The following is a 14,952-nucleotide window of genomic DNA, read 5'->3' as shown; positions in this document are numbered from 1 at the left end:
TTTCAGCATTTCTCTAAGCATATGACATTACTATCTCATAGTAAATTAATAATCATACATCATACATAATTATTTGATTGAACCAATTAAGGATGGCTCTGATACCACTGAAGGGTTTTAGCATGTTATAATGCGCAGCGGAAGTTAGGAATTTTAAAAATTTCTTGATAAAGTTCCTTAACATAAAACCCTTATAAGCCAAGATCACCTTAATGGAAGCAATCAAATAATATAATATAAATGCAGAAATAGAAGAATACCTCTAACGCTAATCCAATATGCAGAATTTCCACTAGGTGCCCAAGTGTTCACCCTCCAACGTTGATCCACACGAAAACTTGATTTAAGTCTTAAGCTCCAAAGACTTTGATCCTTAATGCAGAATTCTTAAAGAACTCTAATGGCTTGCTTTCCTTTCTTTCTATTTTTCTTTAACCTTCTAAAATTACTTCTAATCCTTTTGTCCTAAAGAAGACCACCTTGTCTTGGCTTAGGACACACTAGAAGCAATGCTAGAAAGAAAGAAACTAATGTAAGAAAGAAAGAAGAGAGGAGTGGGGTGGAGTTGGAATTATGAAACCCATGGAGTGCTAGCCTATTTATAATAGGTGTAGGGATGCATCTCCAAGGGATGCTTCCCATCCATACATCCTTTCATGAAAGGACATCATCTAAGGGCCATATCAAATAAGAGGAGGTGCAGATCAAGTGAAGAGGTGTATCAAATGATATGTCCTTTCATGTGGTGCCATATTTTGACCAAGTCAACATCACATGCTAATCACATGTCCATCATGCCTCACCTCTTGATCTTTCATGATGATGATCCAAGGGCTCCAATGCAAGGCGCCATTTACTTGACCCATTATGTCTTCATCCAATGGTGGGATTAAGATCCAATGGTCAATTATGATAGCCATCCTCTAACCCAATCCAATTGGGTTAAACCAACTCTCCATTATGTCTTCATCCAACGGTAGATCAAGATCTAACGGTCTAGATTGAATGATTTATTAAATCTAATCCAATTAGACTCAAACCAAGCCAATTAGGTGCCAACTCTTGGCTAACCCATATTATAAGATGATCTAATCAAATTAGATCAATTAAGAATCAGATTCGAATCCAATTCGAATCAAGAGCTAAGGGTTTGCAACACCTGCTAGGATGTCTATCTTGCAAACATGATCTAATCCAATTAGACCCTTAATAAGTTTTTCTTGTGTGTGACCCATTGGGTTCCATACTTAGCCAGCAATAGGTGTGAGTGCAAGTTGACCCAACTTGATTAGAACTCTTCTAATCGATTTAAGTCCAAACTGCGCGAACCCAAACTTAACAATTAGAATCCTTTCTAATTGGTGATCGAATTAAACTCTTTAATTCGATCAAACCTATAAGACAAGATTGACGTCTAGCAACGTGTCATGTCTACCCGAAAAATATGGAATTTGGTAGAAATACCAAAAATACCCTTCAGTGGCAAGTTACCGTGCAATTCAATCCTTTAATCAAACTGCATCCCGAATATATATATGAGTATGAATATATGTCAAACTCAATTTTATATTCATATATTTCTCAATCTTCTAATGATAATTCGAATAATGAAATATTAGAAACTCTTTCTAATTTTCATTGTGCTTTGATCAAAGACTTTCTGAATTATCATGTGATTAGAATAAATAGGATGCGATCTTCTCTTACTAGAAGTGATTAATTCCTTGTTGACCTACTCATAACCTTCGTACACATTCCACCATATCCAGAAGACCTCGTACATAACTTATTGTCATGAATGAGTGGAAACCAAAATATGGATTTATGTGCACAAGATACTATGGTGATCTCAGGTCAAAGGATCAGTTGCACAACTCCCACTAAGAGAATCATCTTTTGACATGTAAGTAAGACTTCATAAGATTTCTCTTTGTAGGTCAATTCAGTGAACTCATTTCTCTAATGAGCACCCACATCTTTGTATTAGTGTCTCCACACAAGTGATTGTGAGATCAATCACCCTCTGCATCGAGCATACATAAGATGTGCCAGTCTTTCCGGGAAACATTGATCCTCGACTCAATGTACCAATGACTGGGAATATTTAAGATTAGGATTTTAAGATTTTAGGTCTCACTAGTATGATCTCATCATAGCCTCAAAATCATTGTCTTAATCTAAGAGGTTCATCACAAATATAATCAACAGCATATGATGAAACACAATGCCTTTATTTATATTAAATGTCATGTACATGATTTAGAAAATCAAAAGAAAATCCTTCACAATACATATTGCGATTGGCTTGTAGGGCATCTACTCTTTCACCCTGTTCACGCCTGGCTTCAGACCGGAACGGGGAGAGGTAGGTGCCGCACTCGGACCAGCCCCTGGCTTGGCCGTCATCTTCCTCTGTGCCGACCCCTTAGCCACCCACGGCGCCCGCACATGACCCGTGACCATCCATGGGCCGAACACCGGCGGATCCTCCGGTTCACCACCACCCCCATTCACCTGAGCCGACGGCCTCGGGGGCTCCATCCCATCACCATGAATCTCCCCTTCTTCCGCCACCTCGGCCTCCGGGATGGAAAAGGCACAGTTCGCCATCGGATGCCCAATACGCCCGCACCTGGAGCAGGGAGCCGGCAGGTTTTCATAGATGAAATCCTGCCAAAATACCTCCGCAACCCCCTTCGATGACCCCCTCACTAAAGTGCCCGGTTTGAGAGGAGCTGAGCAATCCAAGGCAACCTTCACTCTGGCAAATCCACAGCGCCTCCCCTGCTCTGTGACCCCATCCAAGGCCAGAGGAGTACCAGCAGAGGCAGCAATCCGCATGATGGTCGCCTTCTTCCAGTAATCCAAAGGCAACCTAGGCATGCGGAGCCAAACGACCACCCGGCTGAGTCCCTCATCGCCCGGAATGAAGTTAGGACGCCACCGGTCCATTGCAAGAAGCTGACCGTCCACCATCCACGGACCGCTCGCCATAGCAGCTTCCCGATCGACCTCGTTCTCAAATCGGACAGCGAAGAACCCGTTCATCAACAAGAAGCACTCCACCTCGTATCCCAAGTGCCCCACCCTTTTGATTTTCTTCGCCACCCAGTCCGCCGGAACATACCTCCCAAGACTTCTCACCAGGATCGTGGAGTTCCGCCACTCCGAACGACTTCCCTCCAGCTCCTCCTCCGGGACGTCCACCACCTCGGAAAACCTTCTCTGCAGCAGTTCCAACACCCGTGGGGAGGGACGATAGGAGGACCCATATTGCCTCCGCGGCACTCCCTTGGCCACATCTGCCCATGAACGACCCTTCTCCGCAGCCCCGGGGCCTAAGCCCTTCGGCATCTCAGCTCTCGGCGCCGCCGATCCACCTCCCGAGTCGATCATCCCCACGCACCCTCACCTATTCGACAGAATACCCCAAAGACCCCCAGAGAACGCGAATATTGATGCACCCGCTCTCTCTCTCTAACCCGCTCTCTCTCTCTCTAACCCGCTCTAACTAATGGCTTTTTGGCCACACGCTCTCTCTCTCTCTAACCCGCTCTCTCTCTCTCTCTCTCCATCTCTCCTCTTTTCTTCGTTCCGGTAATACTTCCCAAAATTTCGACAACTATCCCTCCAAGAAGAAGAGGAGAGGGCGAGTAAATTAGAAAAAGAAGGAGAAGAGGGAGAAGGGAGATGGAGCTGAGACCGGTGCCGGCGAGCGTTGCCAAGCAAGCGGAGCTCCGGAGACTCGACGGCAACGCCTTCTTCAAGAAAGAACGCATCGGCGCCGCCATCGACGCCTACACCGAGGTATCCCTCAATTCCCCAACCGCTTCTTTCCTTCACTCTTCCAGTTTTCAATGATCCAGTTTTTGGTTCCTCTCGAACGGCCTTTTGATGCGATTTCGATGGCCTTGGGTCAAGTCAAAGGGAGTCAACCCCTTTGTTTCTTGGCAGGTGACGATTCAAATCACGGTCTCGAGCATCAAGATTGTCCCTCAATTCCCAACCGCTTCTTCCTTCTCTCTTCCAGCTTTCAATGATCCAGTTCTTGGTTCCTCTCGAACGGCCTTTTGATTCGATTTCGATGGCCTTGGGTCAAGTCAAAGGGAGTCGATCCCTTTGTTTCTTGGCAGGTGACGATTCAAATCACAGTCTCGAGCATCAAGATTGTCCATCAATTCCCCAACCGCTTCTTTACTTCTCTCTTCCAGTTTTCAATGACCCAGTTCTTGGTTCCTCTTGAACGGCCTTTTGATTCGATTTCGATGGCCTTGGGTCAAGTCGAAGGGAGTCAATCCCTTCGTTTCATGGCTGGCGACGATTCAAATCATGGCCTCGAGCATCCAGATTCTATGTTTCTTTCCAAATCGAGTTCTTGATCTCGTTTTCCTTCAAAGTTTCGATGTTTATTTGTTCCCTGTTTTATTTCATTGATATTTCGTTGCAGAGATGTAACTGTTCCCCATCAGGCTAGTTAACACTTCACCTTTTAAAGTTTTTATGATCTCAAACCTTGTTTCTTGTTTTGTGCCTGTAGTAATAGAAGTTGCACTACCTAGACAATTCCATTCATCTGCCAACTAATCAATAGTCGATGCTATGATTCTAGATGGGGATAGGCAAGTCTAGATTGCTGGAGGGATTGGGATTGGGGCAGCCAACTTGGTTTCTTCTGGCTTTAGTTTACTAGTTATAATTAGCATTAATGTTTTGTTGGATAAGCAATCTTTCCTTCAAATCTCCCTATGAGTACTCAAAAGTTCATGAACCTTCCCTTGGAGTCTCCGGAAACATGGGCAAGCTGCAAGGCTTCTTCTAAATAAGGAAATGAAGGAAAAGCTGCAGTTGAAAAGAAAAGGTAAATGACAATAAGGATAATTAATAGTGCTTGAATGAATGAATGATTGAAACATGAAAGTATTTATTTGAAAAGTGACTAGAGACAAGAAAGTTCATCGTATTGCATGTACAAATTTAGTTGTCTGCATCCTCTGTTTTTATAACTTATATATAAATATCTAGAAATTTAGTGATTTTCTATAAATATCATGTATGCATGATCATTGTCATGTCTCCATCTAATTGCACGAGCCAGGTAGGTTGCAGACAACCGCACATTCCTTGGGTTTTATCCCATGCAACACCTACCCTTTTTAAATACATTTAACATATCGGGCTCGTTTGGTTCGCGGGAAAAGAAGGGGGGAAAGTGTGGTCAACGGGAAAGTAATGAGATGCCTCTTGTTTGGTTGGAGTTTTCAAAGGAGAGAGAAGGAAAAGTTATATTCCCATGGGAATGTGATTCCCACATTTCATGGGAAAGTCTTTCCCATGAGAAACATGGGAAAGTTACTTTCCCATGAGGCGGGAATCACTCCATTTTTACTTTTTCCCAAAAAGTCCCTTCAGCATTAAAGAAGCATTAAAGAGGCATTAAAAATCTAATTTTTATTAAGGGCATAATAGGAATTATATATAACTTTCCTAGGAAAGTGGATGGCCAACCAAACATAAGCACCTTGGAAATTTGTCACTTTCCCATGGTCAACCAAACATGCCAAAAATACTTTCCTAGGCATCCTCTTCCTAGGAATTTGTTTCCCAGGAATCATATTCCTAGGAAGGAAAATGCTTCCCGCGAACCAAACGAGCCCATCAAAAATTCAGGCAGTGGTACAGCAACAATAATGCTAATTTAACGTAATAATTCAAATTATTCTAACAATCTCATGAAACAAAAAAAACCTTACGAATGTCTTATCAATTCGTTATTTAAACAAGATACATAGAAAGAAAGTGGAAGAGAGAAGAGAAGGTGGGGAGGGTGATGGCATTGGTGCTGTGCCATCGAGAAAGCTAAGCTTCAGAGGCTTGATGGTAATGCCTTCTTCAAGAAAGAATGCATTGAAGCCGTCATCTTCGCCAACACAGAGGAATCTGTTAACCTTGGTCACTTCTTTCCTTTCATCTTCTAAAATTCTAATGATTAGTTTCTTAATTGACTATGGTCTTTTGATTTGATTCAAAATGTCTTGGTTCGCTCTCCAACTCAAATGGAGTCAAATCCTTGAATTCTTGTTAGGTTATAACTCAAATCACATTTTTCTTTCTGATACCTTGGTCTTGATTATTACTATACGATTTTTCTCCCCACTTGGGGTTCTTGATGTTGCTTCTTCTAAAGTCCTTCTAAGGTTCTGTCTTTCTTTATTCCTACTAACCTCTTTTATTTCTTTGGTATCTCTTTGTTTCTTCATTCAATTATTTGGGTTTTCAGGCAATTACTTTGTGCCCAAACATTGTGGTGTATCGGACAAACCGGGCACTCTGCTATCAGAAGCGGAAGTCTGTAAAAGCAATATATATATCTTGTTCTTCTTTTTCGATAATTTCTATTCATTATTTTGATGGGTTTTGCATTATGTTGCCTGTTGCGTTGGTAGAGAGTGGACAAAAGTTGAAGAGGATTGCAGAAAAGCTCTCGAGCTTGACAAGGATTCTGTTAAGGTAGGTGCAACCTCACTATTTATATGCATGTTAGTTGATAAGCTAAATTTTTGTTTTAAAGGTGGATTCCAGGTCCTGATTATTTATTTATTTATTTATTTTTGCAATGGTCTGAGTGTTCCCAATTGATTGGCGCCCTACTAGCTGTAATTGTGCTCAGTCATTACCTATTTTGCTCAAATGTAAATTGGATCTGTTAAGGCCTGTTGTACCAACCTGTACCACCCCGTATCGACCCTACCTTGTTGCAAAGTTAAGGTACTAGTATGGTACTAAGATTTGGTTTGGTATACAAGCCGAACGGTCCCGAACGGGTCCATACCGGTCCTAACCAAGCAGAACCATTCTGTTACTTGCACTTTAATCAAATGAAGATGTACAAGAAAATTGCTAAAATCTCGAAATATTAAAATAATATAGTAATAATGTAACTTTGCCTATCATAAGTCAGTACGGTTCTGTAACTTTCATATGTTTTAATATTATTATATCATATTATGGTCGGATCCAAATCTCTGGATGAGCTATAGTTCCTCCTTGTTCCCTTTTTTTGTGCCTCATCTGTGGCAAATATTGCGATGTAGCATCTGCCATGTCCTTTTGACAACCATTGAACCACAACTCGTGGTCACCTATATTTTTGATTTCCAATTTAATGAATATGATAGAATGTTGTTTCTTGGATGCTGCTGCAATTTCTTTTCCATATTTATGTCCTGATTTGTTTAAAAGATTTGCTACACCTTGTGTACATAACTGACCATAATTTCTCTGTTACATTTGAAGGCTCACTATATGCTAGGCCTTGCATTACTGGAAAGGCGAGAATATGTTGGGGGAATCAAAGAATTGGAGAAGGTTAGTACTTGTAATAACCACTGTAGTCCATCCTCTCTCCATTCTACATTTATATCACATTTCTTGAGTCAAGTTCATAATATTTTTTTTTCTTCTTTTGCATGGCTCAGACAATCAAGTTGGCTTTGTGTCTAAGGTTCTGTAAGCTTTTTTTTTTTTTTTTTTTTGTCCTTCATGTACCTGTGATAATTGATATCATTTGAAGCAACGATGTTACGTTAGAATAGCATTGTCTATATCTTACAGATATTGAATACTGATTTAATGCATGCTGCATATTCTTACTCCTTTTGAAAATGATATCACATATGACAAGAAAGAGCACCTTTCTGAAATAAGTGGAGAAACCTATAACTGTAGTAAGAAACTGAAAAAATTATATTTATAATGTATTACCAGTTATTAGATATATTATATATATTACTCATTGTCCTTCCTCTAGTTTCATTCCTTTAAAAAAAAAACAGGATATGCCATATTAGTGTATTTGTATTTTGTTGATCAATTTATTGTATTGTGTATTTGTATTAGTATTAGTGTATTAGTGTATTATTGTATTGTTACCATGCTTCACACTTGATCACATTAAATCAAGAAAAGCCGAACCGAGCCGACTGGGTCTCCGACCGGGTCAGTTCTAGAAACCTGATTGGCTCTGGCTGGAACCAGCCAGAATCAGACGGAATCGGACGGTTCCATCCGGTTCGAACCAGTTTTGATCCGTACCGGACGCCGACCGGTATGGGTCTCGATACCAGTTCGGCGAACATTGCATTAAATAATTACTTTTTTTTATAAAAAAAACAACCTCGTATTTACCATTGGACTTTAGTGGAGACCTTTTCTATTGTCACTTGGAGAAGTGGCTGGTGAGATGCTAGATGGGCTGATTAAAGTTAATAGTCACTACTGCTCTGTGATATGGGATTTGTAGTTGTAGGATAAAAAAACTGTAATCCTTTTGGGTCATGCCAATGTAAAATCACACTAAAACTCTGATCTTTTTGCATTAAAATTGACCAATTATCAATCTCGAGACAGCATATCCATCCACAAAGTCCTATTGGGTTTAGTTTTGTTCGAATCATGTTGTGTCATCCTAGTTTTAACTTTAATGCGTTCTGTGGCATCATATTTTAGTCATCTTTGAGCTACTCTTGAATCTTAATTAACTTGTCCCTATACCCCCTAAAACAGGCTTTTGATCTTGGGAGAGGGACAAACCCTGTGGGCTGTATGGTGGAGGAGATTTGGCAGTCTCTTGCCAAAGCCAAATACATGGAATGGGAACATTCATCCAGCAAGCGTGCATGGAGGCTGCAAAACTTGAAGTAGGTGACATCTTATCATTGGTTGTTTCCATTTCCATTTCTTATCTTTAATTTATGAAGCAATACAGGCATCAAGACCTATTATAGACTTAGTCTCACCAAAACGTGCACTGACAAATCAGGGAAACCTGTGAGAAAGCTTTGGCAGAGTATCACTTTCTTGATGATTCCCGAGCTGAACATGCCTCTAAAGATGCTGCACATGATCACTCTGTACAACTTGAATTCCTGCAGGCGATCTTTAGGAAAGCTGCACAAGCTGACACACTGACACAAGTGAGAAACTCACTCTTATGATCCCTACATATGTATCATCCGTTGGACCAGTAATATTTTCTATACTTGATATTATAGGTGCCTGACTACCTGTGCTGTAAGATTACACTTGATATCTTCCGGGATCCTGTTATCACTCCAAGTGGTGTTACCTATGAAAAGGCAGTGCTGCTTGAACATCTTAATCAGGTGTTTCATTTTTCTTGTTGTAGATTTGCCATTGTCTAACTTTTATGTTATTGCCTTCCGCATATTTATGCATCAAAGCCTCGACTGTAGGTGGGCAAGTTTGACCCAGTTACAAGGGAACCACTCGATCAACACCAGTTGGTACCAAATCTGGCCATCAAGCAAGCTGTGCAAGTGTATCTGAATGAGCATGGTTGGGCTTATAAGATGAGCTGATGCAGTCTGGAGCTGTCAAGCCAAACTGATATACATCATTTTATCCCTTTTGTATTATTGATGCCATCATTGGCTTCAGCAGTGGTGAGGTGTTTTATTTTCTGTATTATTCCTTCCACCGTTATATTGAAAAGCTTTATTTCCTGAGATTGGTTGTATAAAGATTTATTAGTTTCTGGCATAGAGTCTGATTGTTGTAGTGGTCTGGGAAACTCGTCTGTAGTATTTTATCAAAATACGCAAACTGATTCAGCCAGTGGCAAAGGTTGCCCAAGGGTGGTTTGTATTGATGGAATTTCTTTTTCACTTTCCAATTCAGTGAATTCTGTTATCTTAGAATAATGGAAAATCAGCCTGGAATGTGCAACAAGGAATCCAAATTCCTTTTCAGAATATGCATGCCAACATTCAAATTGTCTTGAATATGCAGTGTGGGACTGGAACATGTTTTGTTTATTGTTTCAATGGACTAGTTGTAAAGGTATTATCTTCTGGGCCTATGTAAACACCCCCATGCCTCCCCCCCTCTTTCCTTTTTTTTTCTTTCTTTTCTTTTTAAGCAAAATAAGGTTTCCATGACTCTTCACTCTAAGAAAGTTGAGCATAATTTTGAAAAGGTAAGGTAACAAGGTGTCCGTGTCTTATTTCCTGCATTGTTCATGTAATAGGTGATTTTTCTGACATGCAAATTTTTGATTGTAGGGTTTGCAGCAAGACAAAGTTCTCAGGCAGTATGAGTTGGGATAAGAATGTTGAAGTTTACTCTGCTCTCCATCATCTCCAGCCTTTGCATTTGAGCACCACGGTACTGCAGAATGATATTGGAATTACAGGCATCCAAAATCAACAACTTCAAGAAGGCATTGTAGGACCAACAACCAAGGTAGTTTCCTGAAATATCAGAACCTAGTTGAGATATCTGAGGAACTAGGGTTTGGTTGGTTTAGGGAAAGAGAGACATGGACTATGGATATTTGATACCATAGGACAATAAGCGTGCAGCGGATCATTGACAATAATCATGCAAACATATCCTTTATAAACTTGCAATATGGATGGGTATGTGGATTGGATAATTAAGGAGGATGAATCTTAAAGGCCTATCTCAACAGGATCTAGAATGCATAAAAAAACTGCTCTTCATTCACATATGTGATTGAAATGGTGTATTCTTCATCATCATATGCTCATTCAAGGATTTAAATATTGGTGCCCGCTAGTCCATACTGGTCACTTGGATCGCACTAGTAAGATACTGGTATTGGTATTCCCCCTACATCGGTATCATATAAATAAATAATAAATCACCTCTGTTTTGCTGTCCAGGTACCAAGAGGATTCCTTGTATTGGTACCAAATCATTGTGATTATTGGTATTTTAAACTGTTTTCACTTTTTGGAAGAAGAGGTTGCAGATGGCGATGCCAACCTCCTTGTGTGAATTCAACTCTGAATCTGGAACGCTCATGAGAAGGACAAATTAGCTGCAATGATTGAGTTACATATATTGATGACAGTTTATTGAGACTTGTTGAGACAATCAACTGTATTAGGATAATGAGATGCAATTAGACTGCAAATCAGCTGAGGATGAGATAGGTCTATAAATTTATCACTGATTCATCTGAAAATCGACTGAATTTACATTTATTTGAAAGTGAGAGTTTTTATTTTGAAAAAGAAAAGAATTAAAGTATGATCGTTTTAAAGTGTCATTAACTAGGAGTTACAGTAGTTGGTGATATAATTTTCCTAGAGTCAGTTGCCCTAGACCGCAACTGATCTGGTCTTTTGCTGTTGACATACATTGTCCGAAAAAGGATTTTTAATAAAAAAAGGCCATTGTAATGGCTTCAAGGGTGCTTCTACAGTTATCATCTTATACGAAAAGTACATTTTAGATAACAGCTGAGGATGAGAATTCGTTTCCAGAATAACCTCTGTATATCACTGATTCATTTCTTGGATAATAAAAAAGGGTAAAATACGAGTATGAGACGAAGAAATAAGCTGTTTTCATTACCATCTTATATGTATATTTAGTTACACATATATGATCGTTGCACCTTTTTTCTTCTCTAGTAACGTAATCACATCGCACCATTCATAGGACATGTTTGAACTAATTTTTTAAGATTTTCGATGATCATAACCAGCTTCGTGTTGAGTCTGTTTACAAAACATTTGGGCAACCATCCAGCCGGATCTAACTGCAACATAACAACAACCGAAAAATAAAAAAGATGAGACTTCTTTCTCCACAAACTAGGAGGAGAAGCAGCTCCTCATCAACATCGCACGGCAGTCATGATAATATGAACAAAATGAAACTTGAGATGAAAGTGGAAATATGACTAGATATTGCAGCTGGAGTCAGGTCTGTCCTGGACCTGACCAATGAATGGTTTCACAGAGACCAGGCCCGATCCAAAGACATCTAAGTACCTAAAACTTACACTACTTGGAATACAGTCCAGCCAAATAAAATTCAACAGGGCCAACCTCGACGACGAGTCTAACCCTATTTGTGATGCAGATTTTGCGATCCAACTGACCAAGTAGATTGACCTAGGGGAATATCAAATGCTGCAAATTTTCTAAACCACCCACATATCCTAACAGCAAAATGCATAATTTTGTCATAATATGTCATATATGTTGTTTGCAAGGTTAAACATGTTACATGACATTTAAAAGTGAGAGTATAATTCTCACTAACATATTTCTATCCATGCAGAAGAGGCCCAGTGGGATTGCACCCAAGTTTAACCTGATAGATCTAAATTATAGACCTGTTTTAACTTGTGGGGTTCTATTCAAAATTCTAATTCCCAAATTTGACCAAGATAGGTTGGGCTTTGTGTTTGTGTTTGTGTGTGTGTGTTTCCGTGTATACGGCGAATATATGTGTGCACGCACATACAAATGCATTGTGCATAAATCCATGAATGAATGTAGTTATTACTATGGATTATGCATGTGTGCGCACATGTGCATGCTTGTGTATGCAGAAAGCAATTTTGAACAGGAAAGATTGCAAAATACAAAAAAATACTGCTTAATTTTAGGAAAATTGGAAACTACACTTTATAAACAAATAAAAAAACAAATAAATAACCATCGGCACATGTATTATATACGAATATTATATGCGAAGTAACCTCCATGTTACTCTCTCCCTACTACCATATGTATGAGACCCTGACAGATAATACAGGTGCTAGCAGAGTAAAATGGATATGCTTATTTCTTGCTTACCAATAGTTTGTATTGTATTTTTGGATGTTTCCTATTTCAAGCCTTTTACATCAGTTTTGTTAACTCAATCGGTTTCTTAGAAAACACTTCATTGCATGAGAAACGCTATAAAAAATATTGTTACCTGAACGACGTAAGTCACCATGCAGGAGTCATCCTCAAGCTTCTCAACCACCCATCCAGACTGCAGCAATAGCCCTCTAATGGAATTATTCTTCTTAGGCTGCAATCCTGCAGCGAGCTCCTTCGGTAGAGATGCCACAGCAACCACCTAAACCAAAACCAACTGGTTTCTTATTTACTTACATGGAGCAAGGCAATAAGAAAGAACATTGGTTTTGGCATTGGGAAGTTTTAAGAGTGTACTTACAAGAGTTCCATCATCCATTGTCTCCCGTCGCTCGTAAACTATAAATTCTCTGTTCTTGAAGAGTGGTTTCGAGGCATCACCAAACCTTAGGCGAATAATGCTGAGATTATCGTTAAGGTCCTTTATATATTTGGCTTCCACTAGATCGGGATCCCATTGCTGGTGCAGAAATATAGACGTTATGTTAATATAAATGCTCCAAGCAATGCCACCTTGGATGAATAAATATGTTTTAGATGAATTTCTCTACTGATAAGTTAGGATTTTAGAATGCAGTTATGAAAGTAACAAAAAGAAAAAGGTATGAATATAACAAGCATGTTTGACTTGAAATATCAAACCATTCTTCATTTGAGTCTAACAACTAAACATAACATGAATATTTATGCCGTTTTTTTAAACTACTGTATGTCTCAATGACTGGAAGCAGGATGCTAGTGATGATTCTAAATGGTAATATGGTAAACAAGGAGATAGTTTTGGCATTTAGCAAAGTATAATTTTGGAATCAATAAAAAAGTGGAGGCAGCTTAAAAAAAGAGTAAAGAAAAATTAAAGGAGGAAACGGTCAGAAACATGCAATGGAAGATACAGATATATATATATATATATATATATATATATAGGGAGGGGGAGATGGAAAGGGAGTTAAAGGAAGGGGAAGGCGGAGGTAGAGGGAGTTGGGAGGGGATGGACGAGGAGGAGGGGAAGGGTTTGGGTAGAAGGAAGACAGTGGAGAAAAGCCTTTCATTTCCAATTTAACTTGGTTTATTCTACATCATTTTCATCTTATTATTGTTATTTTCTATGTCATTTCTGTGGAAGTACTTTAATGGCAAAATTATATGCTGGTTGATGACATGCCAACATTGCAACACTTTATAATCTACCCATACTCAATTGCAAAAATTGGAACGATATGTTAAAATCAAAAAACATGCTTAACTACAGAATTTTTTCAGTAATTAAGCCTTCATAAAAAGCATTAGAAAACACAACCAAGTGTTTGAATCACCTTAGCAGCGTCAATAGCAGTGGCGACGGTGATGAACTGCTGCGGCGAGACTGAACGGAGCAGCCACCTGCCACGGAAGACATGCGGTGAGCCTGAGCACCGCTTCGATATCTCAACACCATTTTCAAATGCCAACACTTTCCATCCATCACCACCTTCGGCCCGGCTTGAGTCTGATGCAGATAGCAGCTCCTGAATGCAGCTCTCGCTTGCGTACGATACATACCTTCTCAATGAATCCTCACTAACAGACCTTCAAACAAAGCAAGTAGCAATAAAGGAGAAGAGAAATGCAAGATATGGAGTAGAAAGGAACAGTACATCTCATAAGGAAAGAGTTCTAGATTGTTACCAAGAGCGAGAAGTTGCAGTCGTAGTAGCTGAGGAAGTGCTCATTGTGTCATTGGTTTAAGAGGGTTAAGAGAGTGGTTGATATATGGGGAATTTGAAAGGGAAGAGGTGGAGGCAAAGAAGGGGGTGGGAGTGGCTTGCAGTGATTGAGTCACATGCAATGCCAGTAGAAGAACCTCCATGATTGGACTTGCATGTGCTCTCTCTCACTCACACAGTAAAGCAAGATTCTTTTCTTTAAAGAAGAGGAGGGCAAAGGGTGGGGGAGTTGAAGCACATGGTGTTGATGAGAACCGGAAGAAAAGAATGGGATGGAGAGCAGGAGGATGAACTGAGAGCCATGCCAAAGGGGCATAGCTCATGTTTTTTTTAGACGTTTGCCTGCTTTGAGGGGCACAAAGCCACCTCAGAACAGGCATATGACCCTAGCACATAGTGGCTTCTGATGCTGCCATGTCAGCAGGGACCCACAATCATCGGGCCCCACAGCTCATCCACCCATGTCAGTGCGTGTTTCCTTCACTACTCACCCATATCCAATACCCCATCACTTAAAAATATGTTGGAGGATTTTGATGATG

The 14,952-nt window shown here is 39.9% G+C and overlaps 2 protein-coding genes across 6 annotated transcripts; one reads left to right on the top strand and one right to left on the bottom strand.

The window, feature by feature from the left end:
• The first annotated feature begins 3,579 nt into the window (after positions 1-3,579).
• On the top strand, positions 3,580-10,179 carry LOC120103858 (E3 ubiquitin-protein ligase CHIP-like). Of its 2 annotated transcripts, XR_005509830.1 has the most exons (9): positions 3,580-3,807; positions 6,278-6,345; positions 6,444-6,507; positions 7,294-7,365; positions 8,563-8,696; positions 8,819-8,972; positions 9,051-9,161; positions 9,252-9,461; positions 10,080-10,179. XR_005509830.1 is itself a non-coding variant. In XM_039122094.1 (8 exons), the coding sequence occupies exons 1-8, from the start codon at positions 3,691-3,693 to the stop codon at positions 9,375-9,377; spliced, it is 846 nt and encodes a 281-aa protein (XP_038978022.1). In that variant the 5' UTR covers positions 3,580-3,690; the 3' UTR covers positions 9,378-9,989. The 2 variants fall into 2 exon arrangements, 1 of the variants encoding a protein (XP_038978022.1); XM_039122094.1 differs by lacking the exon at positions 10,080-10,179 and having other exon boundaries at positions 9,252-9,989.
• LOC120103799 (START domain-containing protein 10-like) lies at positions 4,310-14,885 on the bottom strand. Of its 4 annotated transcripts, none has more exons than XM_039122096.1 (5): positions 14,373-14,885; positions 14,021-14,273; positions 13,006-13,164; positions 12,760-12,906; positions 4,310-4,839 (listed from the first exon to the last, which is right to left on the bottom strand). In XM_039122096.1, the coding sequence occupies exons 1-5, from the start codon at positions 14,414-14,416 to the stop codon at positions 4,816-4,818; spliced, it is 627 nt and encodes a 208-aa protein (XP_038978024.1). In that variant the 5' UTR covers positions 14,417-14,885; the 3' UTR covers positions 4,310-4,815. The 4 variants fall into 4 exon arrangements, with proteins under 4 accessions (XP_038978024.1, XP_017696969.2, XP_038978025.1 ...); XM_017841480.3 differs by lacking the exon at positions 4,310-4,839 and adding an exon at positions 9,475-10,268; XM_039122097.1 differs by lacking the exon at positions 4,310-4,839 and adding an exon at positions 10,531-10,832.
• Positions 14,886-14,952: the final 67 nt, after the last annotated feature.

Source organism: Phoenix dactylifera, unplaced genomic scaffold, assembly GCF_009389715.1.
Source record: "Phoenix dactylifera cultivar Barhee BC4 unplaced genomic scaffold, palm_55x_up_171113_PBpolish2nd_filt_p 001364F, whole genome shotgun sequence".
NCBI classification, from domain to species: Eukaryota; Viridiplantae; Streptophyta; class Magnoliopsida; order Arecales; family Arecaceae; genus Phoenix; species Phoenix dactylifera.
This window is presented reverse-complemented; position numbering and strand designations above follow the sequence as displayed.